Source organism: Ursus americanus, chromosome 3 (assembly GCF_024610735.1).
Source record: "Ursus americanus isolate L20-20 chromosome 3, mUrsAme1.1.p, whole genome shotgun sequence".
Taxonomy (NCBI): domain Eukaryota; kingdom Metazoa; phylum Chordata; class Mammalia; order Carnivora; family Ursidae; genus Ursus; species Ursus americanus.
Window position 1 is genome coordinate 18,576,677 of NC_142129.1, and position 20,690 is coordinate 18,597,366.

The 20,690-nt window shown below is 42.0% G+C and overlaps 1 protein-coding gene across 1 annotated transcript in view; it reads right to left on the reverse strand.

The window, feature by feature from the left end:
• Nucleotides 1-4,763: 4,763 nt before the first annotated feature.
• The window catches only part of LRGUK (leucine rich repeats and guanylate kinase domain containing), a 108,090-nt gene continuing 92,163 nt past the window's right edge, over nt 4,764-20,690 (reverse strand). The window contains exons 20-22 of the mRNA XM_087860821.1: nt 17,081-17,232; nt 11,015-12,517; nt 4,764-10,570 (exon numbers count right to left, since the gene is read on the reverse strand). Of these exons, the coding sequence (XP_087716947.1) occupies nt 12,387-12,517; nt 17,081-17,232 (283 nt within the window). The 3' untranslated portion in view covers nt 4,764-10,570; nt 11,015-12,386. The remainder of the gene's footprint in view (nt 10,571-11,014; nt 12,518-17,080; nt 17,233-20,690) is intronic.

A 20,690-nucleotide genomic window follows, 5' to 3' on the forward strand; every position in this document is an offset into this window, starting at 1 on the left:
CCCAAAGAGCTGAGGGTCCATTTCTGGGCTCTCTATTCTGTTCCATTGGTCTATGTGTCTGTTTTTGTGCCAGTACCATGCTGTCTTTGTGATCACAGCTTTGTAGTACAGCTCGAAATCCGGCATTGTGATGCCCCCAGCTTTGTTTTTCCTTTTCAACAGTTCCTTGGAGATTCGGGGTCTTTTCTGGTTCCATACAAATTTAAGGACTATTTGTTCCAGTTCTTTGAAAAACGTTCTCGGTATTTTGATCGGGATAGCATTGAAAGTGTAGATTGCTCTGGGTAGCATGGACATTTTAACTATGTTAATTCTTCCGATCCATGAGCATGGAATATCTTTCCATCTTTTTATGTCTTCCTCAATGTCTTTTAAGAGTGATTTATAGTTTCTAGAATAAAGGTCCTTTACGTCTCTGGTTAAGTTAATTCCAAGGTAACGTATGATTTTTGGTGCTATTGTAAATGGGATGGATTCCCTGATTTCTCTTTCTTCGTTCTCGTTATTCGTGTACAGAAATGCAACTGATTTCTGAGCATTGATTTTGTGTCCCGCCACGTTACTGAATTGCTCTATAACTTCTAATAGTTTGGGAGTGGCTTCTTTTGGGTTTTCCATATAGAGTATCATGTCGTCTGCGAAGAGAGACATTTTGACTTCTTCTTTGCCGATTTGAATACCTTTGATCCCTTTTTGTTGTCTGATTGCTGTTGCAAGGACTTTTAGTACTATGTTGAATAATAGTGGCGAGAGTGGGCATCCTTGTCGTGTTCCTGATCTTAAGGGAAAGGCTTCCAGCTTTTCCCCATTGAGAATAATATTTGCAGTAGGCTTTTCATAGATGGCTTTTATGAGATTGAGAAATGTACCTTCTATTCCTACACTCTGAAGGGTTTTAATCAGGAAAGGATGCTGTATTTTGTCAAATGCTTTTTCGGCATCGATTGAGAGGATCATATGGTTCTTGAGTCTTTTCTTGTTGATATGATGTATCACGCTGATTGATTTGTGAATATTGAACCACGCTTGCATCCCAGGTATGAATCCCACTTGATCGTGGTGGATAATCCTTTTAATGAACTGTTGGATTCTATTAGCAAGTATCTTGTTGAGGATTTTGGCGTCCATATTCATTAGGGAAATCGGTCTGTAATTCTCCTTTTTGAGGGGGTCTTTGCCTGGTTTGGGGATCAAGGTAATATTGGCCTCATAGAATGAGTTTGGTAGCTTTCCTTCTGTTTCTATTTTTTGAAAAAGCTTTAGGAGAATAGGTATTATTTCTTCTTTGAATGTTTGGTAGAATTCCCCAGGAAAACCGTCCGGGCCTGGAGTTTTGTTATTTGGAAGGTTGTTTATCACTGACTCAATTTCTTCATAATTAATTGGCCTGTTTAAGAAATCAATTTCTTCCTTTTTCAATCTTGGTAGTTTATAGGTTTCCAGGAAGGATTCCATCTCTTCCAGATTGCTTAGTTTATTGGCATATAGCTGTTGATAAAAATTTCTAATAATCCTTCCAATTTCAATGGTGTTCGTCGTGACCTCTCCTTTTTCATTCATAATTTTAATAATCTGGGTCCTTTCTCTTTTCTTTTGGATAAGTCTTGCCAGTGGTCTGTGAATTTTATTGATTCTCTCCAAGAACCAGCTTCTAGTCCTGTTGATCTGCTCTACTGTACTTCTGGTTTCTGCTTGATTGATTTCAGCTTTAATTTTGGTCAACTGCTTCCTTGTGCGTGGATTAGGCCTGTCCCTCTGTTGCTGTTCCAGCTTCTTGAGGTGAGAATATAAAAACGGCATTTTAGATTTTTCTATTCTTTTGAGTGAGGCTTGGATGGCTATGTATTTCCCCCTTAGGACTGCCTTTGCAGTATCCCATAGGTTTTGGACTGTTGTATTTTCATTCTCATTGGTCTCCATAAATTGTTTAATTTGATTTTTGATTTCCTGGTTTATCGAGTCATTCCTGAGCAGGATGGTTCTTAGTCTCCAAGTGTTTGAGTTTCTTCCAAATTTTTCCTTGTGGTTGAGTTCCAATTTCAGAGCGCTGTGGTCTGAGAATATGCAGGGGATAATTTCAATCTTTTGGTATCGGCTGAGACCTGTTTTGTGTCCCAGAACATGGTCTATTCTTGAAAATGTTCCATGGGCATTAGAATAGAATGAGTATTCTTTGGTTCTGGGGTGTAGTGTTCTATATATATCTAAGAGGTCCAACTCATCGAGTATGGCATTCAAAGCCTTTGATTCTTTGCTTAGTTTTTGCCAGGGTGTTCTGTCTATTTCTGAGAGTGGAGTGTTGAGGTCCCCTACTATTAATGTATTTTTATCTATATGTCTCTTTATTCTGGTTAAGAGTTGGCTTGTGTATCTTGCTGCTCCCCTGTTGGGGGCATATATATTTATAATTGTCATATCCACTTGTTGAATACTTCCTTTAAGAATAATATAGTGCCCTTCTGCATCTCTAACTATAGTCTGTAGTTTAAAATCCAATTTATCTGATATGAGAATTGCTACCCCAGCTTTCTTTTGAGGTCCATTTGCGTGAAAGATGGTACTCCATCCCCTTACTCTCAGTCTGAATGCATCTTTGGGTTCGAAATGAATCTCTTGTAGACAGCAAATGGATGGGTCATTTCTTTTTATCCAATCTGCAACCCTGTGGCGTTTGAAACCAGAATTTAAACCATTAATGTTCAGGCTGAGTACTGAGAGATATGCTTTTAATTCTGCCATGTTGTCAGTAAAGTCTTTGTTTGTATTGGCTGTGACTTTCTGTTTTGTATCACTCTTGGGGCTTTTTACTTTTATAGAACCCCCCGTAATACCTCCTGTAGGGCTGGTTTCGTGGTTACGAAATTGGCTAGTGACTGTCGATTCTGAAATGTCTTTATTTCTCCATCAATTCTGAATGACAGCCTTGCTGGATAAAGGATCCTTGGCTGCATGTTTTTCTCTGAAAGAGCTTTAAAAATGCTCCCCCAACCCTTTCTCTCATTCCAGGTCTGTGTAGACAGGTCTGATGTAATTCTGATGCCTTTGCCTTGGTACGTGAGAAATTTCTTTGCCCTGGCCGCTTTCAATACTGTATCCTTGGATCTCATATTTGCGAAATGCACTATGACGTGACGTGGTGTAGGTCTGTCATGGTTGAGCTTGGGAGGGGTCCTCTCTGCCTCTTGGACACGAATTTTTGTTTCTCTTGCTAGATTAGGGAAGTTTTCAGCTACAATTTGTTCAAATATCTCTTCTAGACCTCTGTTTTTCTCCACCCCCTCGGGGATGCCGATGATTCTAACATTGGATCGTTTCGTTGAGTCAGTAATCTCCCGTAGCCAACATTCGTGGGCGTGGATTTTTTTAAGACCATCTTCTATTTTTATTTTTTCCTCTATTAACCCATCCTCCAATTCACTAACCCTTTCCTCCGCTTCCGTGACCCTGGCCGTCAGAGCCTCTAGTTTTGCCTGCATTTGGCTCATAGAATTTTAAATTTCTGTCAAATTCGCTCTCATTTCTGCCCTTAGGGATTGTATATTCTCAGTAATATTTTCCTGAATACTTTTTTCAAGTCTACTCATTATCTTGACCATTGTTACTCTGAATTCCATTTCTGATAATTTGGTTACATCCATATCCGTTACTTCTGTGGCAGAGGCCACTGACTCACTGTCTTTTCTTTGCTGGGGGGGGGGGCTTCTCCTTCTTGTCATTCTGATGAAGAGAGGTTGCGGGGTTTCCAGAGCCCAAAATTATTGACTGGGTCCCAGGCCGTGCCCCTTGTTTTATAGGGATCTTAGAGATGTGGGCTTCTTCTTTAAAGATTTTATTTATTTACTTATCTGAGAGAGGGAGACAGACAGTCAGCAAGAACGAAACAGAAGCAGGGGAGTGGGAGAGGAAGAAGCAGGCTCCCAGCGGAGGAGCCCGATGAGGGACTCCTTTCCAGAACGCTGGGATCACGCCCTAAGCCGGAGACAGGCGCTCAATGACTGCGCCACCCAGGCGCCCGGGTTGTGGGCTTCTTGATTTTTCAGCCTGCCTTCTGGGGGAGGGGCCTGCCGCGCCGATACTCAGGCAGCCCTGTTTGGTTAGAGTCTCCGTGTCCCCTGCGAGGGAGGATGGGGATGGGCACTCTCTGGGCCGGTATTTCCAGGCTTTTGTTCTCTGGCGGCTTTCCCTGGCGGTTTGCTGTGCCTCTTCTGAGGGTCAGAGCAGCAGAGGCTGCATTGTCACAGGACAGAGGGATTGCGGCCCGTTCTCCACTGAAGTTCTGGCCACTTTAACTCTGTTACTGTTGGTGCTGCTCAACCCTGCAGCATCCGGGATGTGCGCCCCACACCCGGCGTCCCTGCCCTCACTTCCAGGGCCGCCCCGTCTCTGTCCTTTGTGTTTCTAATGCCGCCAGCCACCGGCCTGCTCGTCTCTGTCCTTTGTGTTGCTAATGCCGCCAGCCACCGGCCGCCCCGCGCGCGCTCCCTCCCGGGTCTCCCGGTCTCAGTCTATGCCCGGTGAGCACACCTCGATTCCGGAGTTTCGGGAGAAGCCTGGTGGCGCGCGCACCCGGTTCAGGGTCTCAGTCTGCTGTTTCGCGGGTGCCGACCGCGAGTCCGCCCGCTCCCCCGTGCAGGTGGCCCGCCAGCCGCCAGCCGCCCCGCGCGCGCTCCGGGAGTTCCCGGTCTCAGTCTGGATCCCGTGAGCACACCGGGATTCCGGTGTTCGGGAGATGCCTGGTGGCGCGCGTTCACGGCTCACCGGTCTCAGTCCGCTCTCTCGCGGGTGCCCTCTGTGAGTCCGCCGCTCCCCCGTGCAGGTGGCTGCCGCTTCCCGGCGCCCAAACGTGGCGGCTCCCTCCCCCTTCCGTTTATCTTCCGATATCCGTGCACGGTTTACAGCTCCCCTCTTCGTACCTCAATACTCAGCGCTGGAGATGTTCATTTGTAGAGATCCAGATGCATCATCCTGCGTCTCAGGCTGATTCCGTGGTTATTTAGGCTGGTCTGGTACCTATCCAGCTCGACTCAGGGGACCGGCTGAAAAAGGGGTCCCCTACTCCTCCGCCATCTTAACCTCCAGGGCAGTTTTTTGAAAGAAAAAAAAAATGAGAAAGAAAAAAAGAGAATAATAATAGGAATAGAAAGGGGAAAAATGGCATTTTTTATATTACCTGGATGGAAATCCTGAAATAATCTACAAGTATATTATTAGAATAAGTACCCATGATTTCTATATTCTAGTCACAGAAAATATAATCAAAGAATATTCCATTTATAAGAACCAAAAAAAAAGTACCTAGGAATAAATCTCAATCTTGCTAACGATCTGTACGCTCTTTACGAGAAAATTATACAACTTAAAGAAAACCTACACAAACGGAGCATGTTTACAGACAGAGGTATCCAATATCTAAAGAAGACAAGCCTCCTCAAATTTATGAATTCAGTGCAATTTTAATCAACTGCAAGCAAGGGCATTTGTAGGGTTTGAAAAACAAATTCTAAAATTACTTGGAAAAGCAAAAGGCAAAGAACAGCCAAGATGATTTTAAAGAATATGGAAGTACACAACTTGTCCTACTATGTTATAAGTCTTATTACAAATATGTTAAATGCTAACTAATGAATCGTTGGACACTACATCAAAAACTAATGATGTACTGTATGTTGGCTAATGGAATTAAAACTTAAAAAATATTGGCAATAACATAAGTAAAGGGCACATGGTCAAGGTAACTATTGTTATGTGGCAAGTACACGTACCTCGCTTTAAGGAGCAGATGGAATGGAGAGCAGACTCTGGATTAGGAATGGAGAGACCTGGATTCAAATCCTGGCAGTGCTGATCATTTGTTAAGCAATAAAAATTATTTTTCTTTCAAAAACAAAACAAATATATAGTAAATAAAAGAGTGAGTTAGAGGAAAGAGCCCAGAAAGAGCCCCAAGCATTTCTGAAAACAATTTATGAAAGAAATGGATTTATGGATTAGAGAGAAAAAGGGATGGGACAACTGGAAAAAAATTCATTCCTACCTCATGTCATATACAAAAATCCAAAAAAGCAAAATTAAAAAACAAAATTTTTTTGTTTGAATTTAGAAGAATATCTAGGAGATTTTATTTATGACTAGGGGATAGGGAGGGAATTCATAAGACATAAAAATAAAAGGTACCAGTCATAAAAAAAAAACACTGACAAATTTAGCCATATTAAAAACTTTTATTCATTCAAAGATACAATTTTAATAAAAAGTGTAAAGACAATACACAGCCTTGGAAAATACATCTGTAATACACATAGTTAACAATGAATTAACTACCAGAATTCTGAAATAAATCCCACAAATTGATAAGAAAAATAGAGTAATCCAACATAAAACTAGGCGAAACATATAAATAGTCAATTCACAGAAGAGCCATGCGTGCCAATAAACTTATAAAAAATGTTCAACTTTACTAATAATTGGAGAAATTCAAATTAAATACAAAAATGAATTTATATTAGCAGCCATTGGATTAGCAATTAAAAAGATTGTCAATTCCAACCCCAAGATGCAGGAAAATGGGGACTTTCTTAGATGTTGGTGAAGGCATATTAGAGTAACCGATGTGGGACTATCTGGTTAAGTTAAAGATTTGCATAAACACAGCAGTTCAACACCTGGACATGAATGTTTTTGGGTTTTTTTTTTAGACAAGAATGTTTTTAGCTGCATACTTTGTAATAGAAAAAAAAGGAAGCAAATTCAGCATTCATCAACAGGGAAATCGTTAAACTGTGGATAGTCTTACTGTGAGATATTACATGATAGTGAAAAAATTAAAACTAAAACACTATCTACATGGATTAATTCCACACACGTAATGTGGAGAACAAAGTTAATTGCTGAATATATACAGTATAATATGAAGTTTAAATCATGAACAAAAGTATATACTGTTCAGGATAAATACGTATGTACAGAAGTCTTTCTCAAGTTGAGGAAATCCTCCTCTGTTCCCAGATTTTTTTTTTTAAGATTTTATTTATTCATTTGACAGAGAAACAGCCAGCAAGAGAGGGAACACAAGCAGGGGGAGTGGGAGAGGAAGAAGCATGCTCCCAGCGGAGAGCAGGGAGCCCGATGTGGGGCTCGATCTCAGGACTCTGGGATCACGCCCTGAGCCGAAGGCAGACGCTTAACGACTGAGCCACCCAGGCGCCCCTGTTCCCAGATTTTTATCATGAGAAGGTGCTGGACTTTGTCAAATACTTTTTCTGCATCACCTGATGTGATCATTGATTTTTCTTATTTAGCCTGTTATTAGAGTGGATTACATTGGCTGCTTTCAACTACTGAACCAAGCTTGCATTCCTGGGATAAACCCCACTTGGTCCTAGTGTGTAATTCTTTTTATGTATTGAATTTTATTTGTTAATATTTGTTAAGGATTTTTGCAGCTATTCATAAGTGATATTAGTTTGCAGTTTTCTTTCTTTGTATGGCCTGTCTGATTTGGTATCAGGATAACATTAGCCTCATAAAATAAGCTGGAAACCTACCTTCCTTTTCTCTTTTCTGGAAGAGACTGTATAGCATTGGTATGAATTCTTCTGTAAACCTTTGGTGGAATTTTCCAATGAAAGCATCTGGGCCTGGAGGTTTCTTTTTCAAAATTCAATTATCAATTCAATTCAGCTTAATTCTTCAGTTTCTTTAATATATTTATGGGGTTACTCAAATAATCTATCCCATAGTGTGTGAGCTGTGTTTTATTTTGAGGTATTGGTCCATTTAAGTTGTCAAATATTTGTCTGTAGAGTTGTTTGGAGTATTTTCTTACTGCCCTTTGATGTCTGTAGAGTCTGTGGTCTCATCCCATTTCACTTCCAATATTGGTAATTTATGTCTTCTCTTTTTTGTCAGTTTTACAAGAGAGGGGTTGGCAATTTTACCGATATTTTCGAAGGACCACCTTTTTGTTTAATTTTTCTCTATTGTTTTTCTGTTTTCATTTTCAATGACTTCTGTTCTTATCTTATTTCCTCCTGCTTACTTTGGGTTTATTTTGCTCTTTTTCTAGATTCTTGAGGTAGGAGCTTCTTGGTTTAAAAACCCTCTGCTTTTCTAACGTATGCAGTTAGTGCCATACATTTCCCTTTCAGCACTGACTTGGCTGCATCTCACAAATTGATGTGGTGTATTTCACTTTCATTTAGTTTGATGTATTTTTAAATTTCCTTGAGAGTTTCTCATAGACCCATGGGTTATACAGGAGTAGGCCGCTTGTTTCCAGATGTTTAGAGATTTTTCTGTTATCTTCTCGTTATTCTAGTTTGGTTCTATTGTGGTCAGAGAACATACACTGTATGATTTCATCTCTGTAAATTTGTTAAAGTTCCTCTCCTCATATGTAATACACCTCTCTGTCTCTGGTAAAAATTTCCGCACTGAAGCCTACTTTATGTGATGCTAATCACCACTCCTGCTTTCTTTTGACTAACGTTTGCATGATATATGCAAACATGTTTCTATCCTTTTACTTTTGGCCAGCCTGCCTTGTTAAATTTCAAGTGAGTTTCTTGTAGATAGCATATAATTGGGTCACATTTTAAAATCTACTCTGCCAACATCTGCCTTAATTGGTGTATTTAGACCGTTTACTCTAATGTTAATTGCTATTACATAAGGGCTTAAGGCTGATTTTGGTTTTTTACTTTTCAGTTCTTTGTTTTCTTTTTCCTGCCTTCTCATGTGTCACTGAAATGTTTTTAAAACTCTATTTTTATTTATCTATAGTATTTCTTGTATCTCACAAAGTAGCCTTGTTAGTAGTGTTTTAGGTATTACATTACTCATAGGATTTATCACACAGTCTACCAGTGTTAACATTTTAACAGTTCGAGAGAAATGTAGAAAGCTTACCTCCCTTTAAGTCTTTTCATTCCTGCTTATAATTGCCTTAAATTATACATAATTTCTACACATATTGAGAATCACAGTAGATGATATCATTTTTCCTCAATCATCAAATCTAAGAAATTCAAGATGAAAAAGAACTTCTTTTATATTAATCCATATTTTTACTTTATTGTTCCTTTTCCTTCCTGTTGTTCCAAATTTCCTTATCATTTTCATTCTGTTTCAAAAATGTTCCTTAGCCATTCCTTTAGGACATAGGTCTGCTGGCAACATAGTCTCTTTGTTTTCCTTCCACCTGAGAACGTCTTGATTTCCCCTTCCTGCCTAAAGGACATTTTCAATGAATACAGAATTCTAGATTAACAGATTTTTTTTTCTTTTAGCACTTGAAAATGTTGATCTACTTCCATGGTTTCTGGTGGTACCATGATTTCTGATAAGAAATCCACTATCATTTGATTTGTTATTTCCCATAATTACGATGTTTTCTCTTTCATTGCTTTAGGATATTTTTCTTTGTCCTTAGTTTTCAAAAGTTTGATTATGCTATGTCTTGTTGAAAATTTGTGTTTATCCCTGTCTGGGTTTCATCATCTTCTTGAATTTATAGATTTTTGGGTTTTGCCAAATTTGGGGAATTTTCAGTCATTATTTGTTTGAATACTTTTTCAGTTGCATACTCTTTTTTGCTTTCCTGGATCACTAATGACATAAACATTAGATTTTTCATATAGTCCTACATGTCCCTAGAGATCATTTTGTCTTTGTCTATTTTCTTTCTGTTGTTCAGATTGGGTAATTTCAGTTGCTCTGTCTTCAAGCTCTTTGGCTTTTCCCCCTGTCCTATCCATTTTACTATTGAGTCCATCCAGTGAGTTGTTCAGGTATAAAATTTCTATTTGGTTCTTCTTTACATCTTCTATTTATTTGCTAAATTTTTTCTTTTCTTTTTTTTGGGCTGAGATTGTCTGCCTTTTTCATTTTTTTCAATTGTGTTTATAATTGCTTCTTGAAGCAGTTTTATGATAGCTGCTTTAAAATCCATCAGATCACTCCAGCATCTGTTTCACCTTGGCATTGGCATATGTTGATTATCTTTTCTCATTCAAGGTGAAGTTTTCCTGATTCTTGATGAGTTTTGTTTTTCTTTTTTTTAACTGTATCTTGGACATTTGGGAGAGTATATTGTGAAAGTCTGGGTCTTATTTAAATCTTCTTAGCGTACCTTCTCTGACACCATGCTAGTGGGGAAGGGGACACTGACTCATTCTTGCCAGGTAGAAGTGGAAATCTAAACCCTCCACTTGGCCTCTCTCGACACTTGGGGTAGGAAAAGGCGGAATGATGCCTTACTGATACTGGGTGGGGTAGAAGTTTAGGGTCCCCACTAGGCCTTCACCAACATCATCTTGGCTCAGATGTTGATTATCTTTTCTTATTCAAATTGAAGTTTTCCTGATTCTTGATGAATTCATTCTTTCTTTCTTTTCTCTTTCTTTTCTTTTCTTTCTTTTTCACCTATATCTTGAACATTTGGGGTAGTATGTTATGAGAATATGGATCTTATTTAAATTTTCTGTTCCCCACATGGCCTCCACTGACACTGGAAGAAGGCAGGTCAGTGGTGAAAGTCCTGGATCTCCACAAGACCTTCTCTGACACCACCCTGATGGGAAGGGAAAGAAGTGCCTCATTACTGTCGGGTAGGGAATGGAAGTCCAGGTCCCTACGTAGCCTTCAATGACACTGTGGGAGGGGGTTCTCATTAATATTGGGGAGCGTTGCAGATCCTGGCTCTCCACAAGAACTTCTCTGACACTATCCCTGCAGGGAGGAGGAAGGAAACCTCATTATAGCCAGAAAAGTCTTTGCTGACAGTGTAGGGAAAAAACATAGGGCCACAGTTTCACCTATGGTGTTTGACTAAAGTAAGGCAGTTATTGTCTAAAAGTTTTCTGTCTTGCTAGGCTGCCCCTTTCCTAGTCCTTTAGCTAGAGAGAGCAGGCTTTCTGCTGAGATCTGTGGTCTTTACTGTTAATGTTTTGGTATTATAGCTTTCAAGCACCCAGTTTAGGATATTTGAGCTAAAAAAGAAACGCAGGGAACTCACCTCGGTGTTGTTACTCAGGTCCCAAGGTCCCCAGCTGGCTTGCCTTCTTCCTTCCACTTCTCAATCTTATGTTTGTTTTAGATACAATTTCTAGGATTTGACTGTATTTCGTGGAAGAAATAGGAAGAAGTGCATCTGCTCCATGTTGTCTGAAATTGGAACTCTTATTTTTATATCTTCTGGTGTTTCTAAAATATTTCATAATAACTTTTTAAAAGATTAGTTGATGCTGGTGAATGTTAAAGTATCCCACTCTCAGCCTCCTCACTGGTCTAGAGAGAACCAACTCTCTTTTCCTGCTCAGCCTTGTCCTTTTCTTCAGGTTCCCCCCTTCCATCCCCTCCCACCAGCCCCAAGAAAAGAACTTTAAGCAGCTTCTGTTGAGAACAGGGCTAGTGGCAGACAGAAGCCAATAGCAAATCAGGTAACATCCAAATTTGATCATGAGAAAAAGGGTTATTAAAGGGGGTTTTAATATTTTTAAAAGGGAAGTCATTACAGGGTTTTGGTATTTTAAATATTTAACAATTAGTACAGTACTACATGAAGGCTCTTGCTCCCATGAATCATCCTGCACAGAGGATTCAGAGAAGAGACCATCTACCAATCCAAAGAGATGTGTCTCAATATTTCAAGAACCAGGATAGTCTTACTGGCACATATCAGCTGAATACCAGCCTTACCTGTAACTACCCAATGTTTTTTTCTGCCAATAGTAGACAGTGAAGCTATAAAGATGAAGGAAGTTGTTTAGAAATATTTCTAAGACAAGCAGTACATAATCAGAGTCAGGAAAGGGTGAACTAAAAGAAATATCTGATAATTCCTATTCCTTCATATTGCTAAAGCAACTCAAAAACCATGAAAAAATACATTAATTAATTCCCTTTGAGAGATGCAGTTGAGATCCTGCTGGTCACGAGTTAAATGGAAATCTACAAGCCTTTCATAAGCAGAAGAACAAAATATTTCAATCCCCTAGGGTACACACTAATGTTATAAATGGATGCACTGAAATTTCAAAAGCAGAATCCCAGTTGGATATATCCAGAAATCACTATGCACACAGCAATGCAGAGATCTTGGGAGAGTTTGCCATCTGATATTTCAGAGCAGGAAGCAGCTGGAAAAATCATTAAGAGATACAAGAAAAACTGAAATTGCATTTCTAAAAGCTAAGAATAATTTACATTCAAAAAAGACACTATTCGAGAATCACAAAAGAAATTGATTGAGAGAATTAAGGCATATAGAACATTCTTTTGTAGGTAGTTGGTTGAGTGGGCGACAGGATCCATAAACAGGTAAGACAAAGGGATGGGACATGATCAGAACAAGTTTTGTGTGTTAAGACCAAATGTCAACTACTGGTCTACTTGCGGCCCTGAGGGATTGGAGGGAGGATGAGTTTGGTGTTGAAACCTGGGTGGCTGATGACCGAGACCGTGTGTCTTCTGTGTTGGACAGACCCTCTGTCACATGGAAGTGACTGTTCACATAGCTCTGTAAAAGATTAAGAAAAAAAAAGAGTACATAGAGTTAACCTCTTGGTACACAAGAGATTTGTTTACAAAGAAAATAAACATTGCAATACTGTAAGCCCCAGAATATCATTTAGAATTAATTCATAACAAACTAAATGGAACAAAAGACACCACAACAAGAAAAATAGGGGATGAGTTTCAAAATACATCATGTGCAGATTTGGATAAGCCTTAGGTTGTTTAGACTTGCCCCATGATCAGAGGGTTGCAACCCCAAGTAATTCCCATGTTACTTTTCTATCCTGCTCATACCCTCTGTAACAATGCCTGGGACCATACCTAACCAGACTTAGCACAGACATACACACAGACGTGCGCCCATATATATCCTAAAGTCCTTCCTAGAAAAGCCTCACCCACTGTGCTCTAAGGTTGGTCTGTTCATCAAGGATGAAGACACCAAGGATGGACGATGGAGCTAGGTTCCACTGGGGGCTGTGGGAGGCAAGAAGAGTTTGAAAGATAGAAACTGAAGGGAGAGCGTGGTGGCAGCAGAGGAAGCCGAATTCTCACTGGGGAGAAGCAGTATAGCAGGATTGAGAAAGTGAGGCAGAGGAGTCTACAGAGAAGGAGAAAAATGGAGTGACCTATACCATCAGATCAGGAAGACGCCATCTATCGGGCAAACAGAAGCAATCCGAACCACTGAAGGGAAAACGGGCCTTTTTAAGGTATATTCAGAGCAAGAAGGGCACAGTCCCTGAGATGATGATATGTTAACAGAGGACGAAAAAAAAAAAAAGAGAGAGAGAGAGAGAGAGAGATAATAGAGAGACAAAAGACAGAGACAGAAGAGGAAAACGTCCTCCTTGTTTGCTGCTGCTGCTGCTGTTTTTCCCCCCATACCACTGAGATGCTTTTTCAACTGGAAAGAGTAACGAAAACATCTTAAGAGAAGTAAGGCTCTGAAGAAGAAAGGAGACAGTGGAAGAGCAGACCTCCTTTCTAAATCAGATCAAGTTTCCACACTCAGGCAAGCTGTATCCCGGGGTGCCGGAGTGACTACAGAAGTGCTCTCAGAGTTTGGTCTTGGAGAGTTCATTGTCGGTGAGAAAAGTACTGGAAACAAATAATACTGCAGTTTTTAACATGGGAACAAAGATTTACAAACCAGTGCACTTAACCTCAAACTTAGCAAATTCAAGTTTGTGAAAGAAATAGTTTATCCATTTATAAAACATCGTAGTGAGTGGTGAGTGTTGAAAGGAGTTCGCAAATTATGTCAAATTAATTATTTCAAATTACCTTCATTTCCCTTTTACTTGGGCAGGGGTCAACAAATTTATAGCCCATAGGCCAGATATGGTCTGCAGTATGTTTCAGTAAATAAAGTTATTGGAACCCAGGCTATGACCATTAATTTACATATTGTCTATGGCTGCTCTCACACCACAATGGGAGGGTTGAGTCATTGCAGAAGGGTCTAACCCTTTACAGAAAACTTGCTGACCTCTGAGAAAACACCACTGATATAGTCTTGTCTCGATTCCTGCAGGGCACGCATCGAAGTTTCTCACATAAAGACACTACAGAGATGTGAGGAGGAATCACACGGCAAGTAGACTCTCCCTGGAACTGAGTCTCCAAAGACTTGTCACAGGACACGACTCTTGGCCAAGTCCTGGAGCCTATCCTTGGCAGGGACCATGACAAAGGCCTAGGTGGCATGCTTGCTGGTTTTACAGAAACTTAGAAAACTGTAAATATGGAGGATGAGTCAACACCCAGGATGATCGGATTAAACTAGAATGTGGGGCTGAAACCAAAATAATAAAAAGAGGAAAATAAAAGTTGCCTTCATGTAAGAAGAAAATCAAGGGCCTATGTGTTAGATGACGGGAACCTGGTTTGGCAGTTCGTGTGCAAAAGACAGGTCTGCTTAACTGACCCGGAGCCGGTCGTGTGATCTTTGCTAAGAAAACCACCCCTGAGAGACACCGGCAAGACGGCAGCCTAGGAAGCTCCGGGCCCTTGCTCCCCTGTGCAAACACTGAACAGTGAGACTAACTCAAATAACCTGGTAGGAGCTCTGGAAACCAGCGGAAGAGCCTAGCGACCATGTGAATGCCCAACCAAGAGAAAGGCACATTAAAAACAGTAGGAAATGTCAAGGCTTTTTCCCCTCACCTCTGCCATCTAGAGAGAGTAGAGCAATGTGCTAACCCGCCTGGGGGCTGCCGGATAGGTGTCTGTGTGCCCTAACTCGGGTTTCAGAGGGCCACAAGTGGCACAGCAGGGACCCACACGGCCGAAGCTGCAGGAAGCAGTGGGCACGGCTAGCGAGGACCCAGAGCCAAGGCATTACTAACTGGAGAGGACAAATGAACGTCTTCATAAGGCCCCAGGAAGCTGGGGGAAGACTGTTACGTTAGTGGGGACTTTAAAAAGCGGCTGTGTATGCTGGGGAATTGGGAAAAAGCGGACGCACAGGTCCAGGGGAAGTACATGCCCAGAGAAGGACTGGAAAGACCTTAAGCCTTCACACTGGACTGATCCGGCGCTCAGGACAAGCCCCGCACCCGGGGCGGCCTGCGCGCTTGGAGACGTGGCTGCTTTTTCAAATGCTCTGTTTTCAACAAAACATCACGTGCAGGGGCGCCTGGGTGGCACAGCGGTTAAGCGTCTGCCTTCAGCTCAGGGCGTGATCCCGGCGTTATGGGATCGACCCCACATCAGGCTCCTCCGCTGTGAGCCTGCTTCTTCCTCTCCCACTCCCCCTGCTTGTGTTCCCTCTCTCGCTGGCTGTCTCTATCCTGTCGAATAAATAAATAAATAATCTTAAAAAAAAAAATCACGTGGCACATAAAGAAACAGGAAAACATGGCCCATTCAAAGGAACAAAATCAATCTCCAGAAACCACCCCTGCAGAAAACTACCGCAGTCTTCTGCTTATGTGTATCCAAATGTATAATCGTAATACCTAGTAGGTATCTAGCCCCTGACTTCTTTCTTACACCATGCTCCATCCTGTTGGTTCTAGATTGTTATACCATATATTACAATATACATATATAATATATAATATGGTGGTATAGGAGGTTGCTGTATTATTATAGGACAGATGCCATTCTCAAGGCTCGGACATTATCTGATTTGCCCGACACTATGCAGTCAGACAACAGTAGAAATGGAGCCAGAACCAGGTCTTCTGATTTCGAATCCAATATTCATTTCATGGGTAATAGCCCCACTTCCTCTCTGATCAGACTGTTTGGAATGCAGTTTTTGCCTCTAACTATCCCATTGAAGGAAGGGTACAAAAGGACAGAAAATAAAATGGGAAAGGTCTGGAAACACTGTCGTATGGGACACCAGAAACATGATGGGCCTTGGTGACATTTGGTCCAAGGCTCCTGGAGTTTTGTCCTCAGGCCCCGGAGTGGCAGGTCAGAGTCTTAAGGGGTTCCTAGAACACAACCTGTGAGATGACAAGAAAGTGTCTACTTCAGAATCTGGGATGACTTCCTGGAACTTTGGTCTTGGGACTCTAATCCTTACTGTCTGTGTCCACCCTCACAAGTAAAATCCTTGAAAATACCTTATCTCGGCCTGCTGTCCTGAGCTTCAGTACAGCTGGAGAGAGAGTCCTCCACGCTTGAGTTGGTTAGAAGCTGCCTGTTTAGGAACCCTGCCTTCTGGACATGCCAACCACTGTGTCCTCTTGTCCCTGGCAAACTAACAAGTCTTTATTCTCTTTCTGGTTCCCCCGGTCACCTGAGCATGCAGGGGCTCCTCATGTCCCCTCTGGGCTCAGGCAGAATTTCGCCACCTACCCAGGCTACAAATGGTGGCTCCCTGCTAGCCTGCAGGTCCGACAGAATCCTCCAGGTTACTCGTTGTTCTAGTCATTGCTCACAGAACCTCACCATCTATTCCAACACAGGGTTACTTTCTCCCTTTCTCACTTCACTTCTAGCCCTTCAGTCTCTCCAACACCGTTCAGGGACTTTACTCGCGGTCATTTGTGAACACTGCTACTATGCCCAGAAACAAAAATGCAGCGCCCCTCTTGTTGGGGCCTGGAGATACGCATCCACTTGTATGCTGAGGAGCAAGGGGCACGAAGGGGGTGACGTGCCTAGGCTGGGCCAGATCCTTTAAATCTAAAACTGATGGGATTCTGCGAGACTCCCAGAACAGAAGATGGGCCAGAAATCTGAAACCTTGCACACTTCCCTTCACCCTCACTGAATGGAGCCCAAGTCATCAGGGACCCCGTGCAGAGAGCACCTGCCGGACCCCAGAAGACCCCTGCAGGCAGAGTGGCTCAGTGGGCAAAACAGCAGCCTATTCTAAGCCCATTCTAAGGGGCCCACGTAAGTGACCTTGGGGCACATTCCCGACCTTTCTGAACTTTGTTTCTCATCTCTAAACAATGGAAGACGAAAAAAACCCACCCAACCTCAGAGGAGGGATTCTAACTTACAACGTTCATTTAATTAAACAAAATCAGGAAACAATGGGCAATAGATGTAATAAGATTGACATTTCTACGAGAACTGTATGTAAAATGACACATACCTGTTAGGGCCCGATCTGCCTCGCCATCACTGACTCCTGATCCCGGGCGGGAATAAATGCTGCCCTCTGGAGGCTGAAAGGACATTTCTTTTGACCACGGATAAGAATGAAATACTGTAGAATAGTTCCTGGTAAGGTGGGAATCCTTGTCACTGAAAAATGAAAAGTGAATGAGACCGTTGAGATGAAAAGCTACCAAGCGCCATATAGTCTACGCCTGTGACTCCACTGGGTCACCTTTCCAGAGTCATGTCAGCGGCTTGGGCACGTCGCTGTTGAGCCCAAGTGTTCAGTGGTTTCTGCGGCAGGAGTTACATAGCACCGGGCATTGGACAAGCTGTACCTATGAGCACAAGCCTCTCCTCCAATCGACAAAACACAGCTGAACGCCTACGACGAGCAAAGCATCGTGATGGATACTGGAGCGCACGCAAAGTGTGTGAGGCACAGATACGAATTCCTAGGACTTGAGAATCGAGTGCAATTTACATATGGCAGTTCCTGCTATTTCTAGACAGACGATATGAAAGCGTGTTAGGACCACACACGGGCATACTCAGAGAGAGTTTTGGGGACTGTGATTTTGTTCCCCTTTTAGGATAAGGCTGGGGTGTGATTAGGGCGCCCGACCTCCCTCTGGTTCGCCCAGTGCACTTTCCGCCACCCGGTTACTCTCCTTTGGGATTCACCTGCTTCTCGGCTTCCTCCCAGGGAGGCAGCTCCACGGAGCGGAAGGGAGAGGCTCATTCTGCAGAGCGCTGTGGAGGAAGTGAGCTTTGTTGCTTTGTTCACAGCCGGATTAAACATTATTTCTTAATTTTTAAGTTTATTTATTAATTAACTTTTCTCCTGTCATTCGTAAACGGTCTTTTCCTCATTTACCTTCGGCCGGGTCTGTCTTCCTGTTTGCCCTAGCAGTCTGTGTGAACTATTTACAGATTGAATGTTGACTCTTTTGCTATATTTTAAATAGCCTGCTGTTTTTCCTTTTACATTTGTTTTGGACCTAGAGAAACTTAGGATGTTTATATAGTCAAAATGTACTCACCTTCCCCTCTGTGATTTTTCTTAGTTCTCCAAAAATATTTCATTAACATTTTAAGCAACTTACTAGGGTTGACCCTTGAACCATGTGAGGGAGGGTTAGGCGTGCTGACCCTCCCTGCAGCCAAAAATCCACATGTAACTTTTGACTCCACGAAAACTTAACTACTCCCAGCTTATTGGTGACTGGGAGCCTTACCGAGAACGTAAACACTTGATTGACACACATCTTGTATGTTACATGTATTAGATACTGTATTCTTACTCTTGCAATAAAGGAACATAGAGTAAAGGCTACTAAGAAAATCATAAGAGAAAATACATTGATGGTACAGTAGTACATTGTACTGCAAATAAGCCATAAATAAATGGACCCATGCCGTTCCAACCTGTTGTTCAAGGGTCAACTGTCTACACATATAATTAAAACTAAGTTCTATTATACAAAGAGCTTATAATAAAAAGCAGCAATCCAAGCCCTGCCTCTCCCCAAACCACTTTCACTCTCCTGAGAGGCAACCATCTTTAACCACGTCTGTTTTTAGATATTCTGACAATAATCGGATTTGTAAATGTTTTAAACCAATCTTTGGTAGATACGGATGTCTGCTATAATCAGAAAGGATTCAGCTCACTTAGTAACACTCCCCCTGGGTTTTCTCTCCCGAAGAGCTCTAGCACTGTTTCCAGTTCCCCCACCTGTCAGATCTACGTCTTCACATATAGGATTTCGATCCTGCATTTCTTGTTCCGTCAACAACAGATGATGTCAACTGTGTCATTAGAGCTCTACTTTTCACTGCCAGTGTTAATTACAGTGAGTTTTGTCATCAGAGTGTTGTCTTTTCATGATTTAGCCCAAGATTAATCTCAAATGTTGAAAATTAAGAGGTAATTGTTTACTGCAGAGCCTGGTGGTCGGCCGTGACTATCTTCTCTGTAGTTCCGATACGATGACTACTGTCTCAGCACAGAAGTACATTTCTGGGATCAAATGTCAAATTCAGGTTGACCTCCACGTGTTCACACTCCACATTTACCTTAAGTTCATATCTTGGCAGTAGCAAAGGCTGATGCAAATTGGGGCTATTCAGGGCTAAGCTTGTCATTTAATGAGGGTGTCTCTGTCTACCAGGATGATATTATGACTGTAGCAGAGATGAAAAGGGTAGAAGCAAGTTTTAATGAGGTGTCCCCAGGAGTTCAAGGCCCCATTACTGGGAAACACAGTCCAGTTAGCTATCTGGGCTTGTCCTTGACCCAGGAGGAAATGTAGTGGGTGATGTAGGCATACTGAGGGGACATGTCCAGTGTGAGGACATTCATGCTGTGTTATGTCTGAATGGCAAGCAGAGGCTGCAGTACTTGCTTGGTAGTCTGTGGCTGGAATCCAAAATCAGCTCTCCTGGAAAGCTCCCACACTGGGCATGGACACCTACCTTCTGCTCAACCTATCAGCTACAGCTGGGGCTAGATGGCACCAACGTTCCCAGGCAGAGACAGTCCAGGATGCAACAATCTCCCTGCAGCTAGGGTTCTGCTTAGAAGATGTGAGTACCTGTAGGGGGCGCCTGGGCGGCTCAGTCAGTTAAGTGTCTACCTTCAGCTCAGGTCATGATCCCAGGGTCCTGGGATCGAGCCCTGTGTCAGGCTTCCTGCTCAGTGGGGAGTCTGCTGCTCCTGCTCAGTGGGGAGTCTGCTGCTCCCCCCCCCTTGCTCTCTTTCTCTCTCTTAAATAAATAAATAAATAAATAAATAAATAAATAAATAAATAAATAAAATCTTTAAAAAAAGGTTTTGTGTACTTATTATCAACGGATAGAAAAACTGAATTGCTCGTTGGAAGGAGGGGATCCCTCTTACCAGGCTGGACTGGGTTCTTGGGTTTGTCTTTTTTTGTTAGACAACAATTTTTGGAATCCCTTCACAGAATATTAGCCTCCCTTCAGGGAGACTACCTTGATCCTAGAAGCCTCTTACTCCCACATAAGGTAACTGAACTTGTCTAAGAAGCATTTCCTAAAGAACTGAGACCAATACGGCCAACTTCTGGATTTCTCAGTGACTGAACAGCTCTTTCCTCTTGCAGTGGGCAAGTGCCACTAGCAACCCTGCTTAGGAGCTTCTCTCCCGAAGTATACTAGACTGACACTTGTTCTGCTAAATACAACGTAAGATGCATTTAGGTTTTATGGGCCAGATCTTCTATTCCAAACTATGGAAGTATAAAGTTTTCTTCCTTAAGTAAAACAACAACGACAACAACAACAACACAACAATCCATAGATCTTGTGACCAAATGTCTAAACTAATACCAATACAGTATGTTGAAGGGAGCACAGAAAGAAAATAGCAAGAAAAAGGTCACTGGGTTTTTAATACATATCTTATTAGTTTGTTAAGGTTGGTGTAACAGAGTGAACTGAGTGGCTGAAATTTAATGTCTCACAGTCCTGGAGTCTACAAGTCCAAGATCAAGGTGTCAGCAGGGTTGGTTCCTTCGGAAGGCTGTGACAGAGAAGCTATTCTAGGCCTCTCCTCTAGCTTCTGGGGTTGCTGGCAGCCT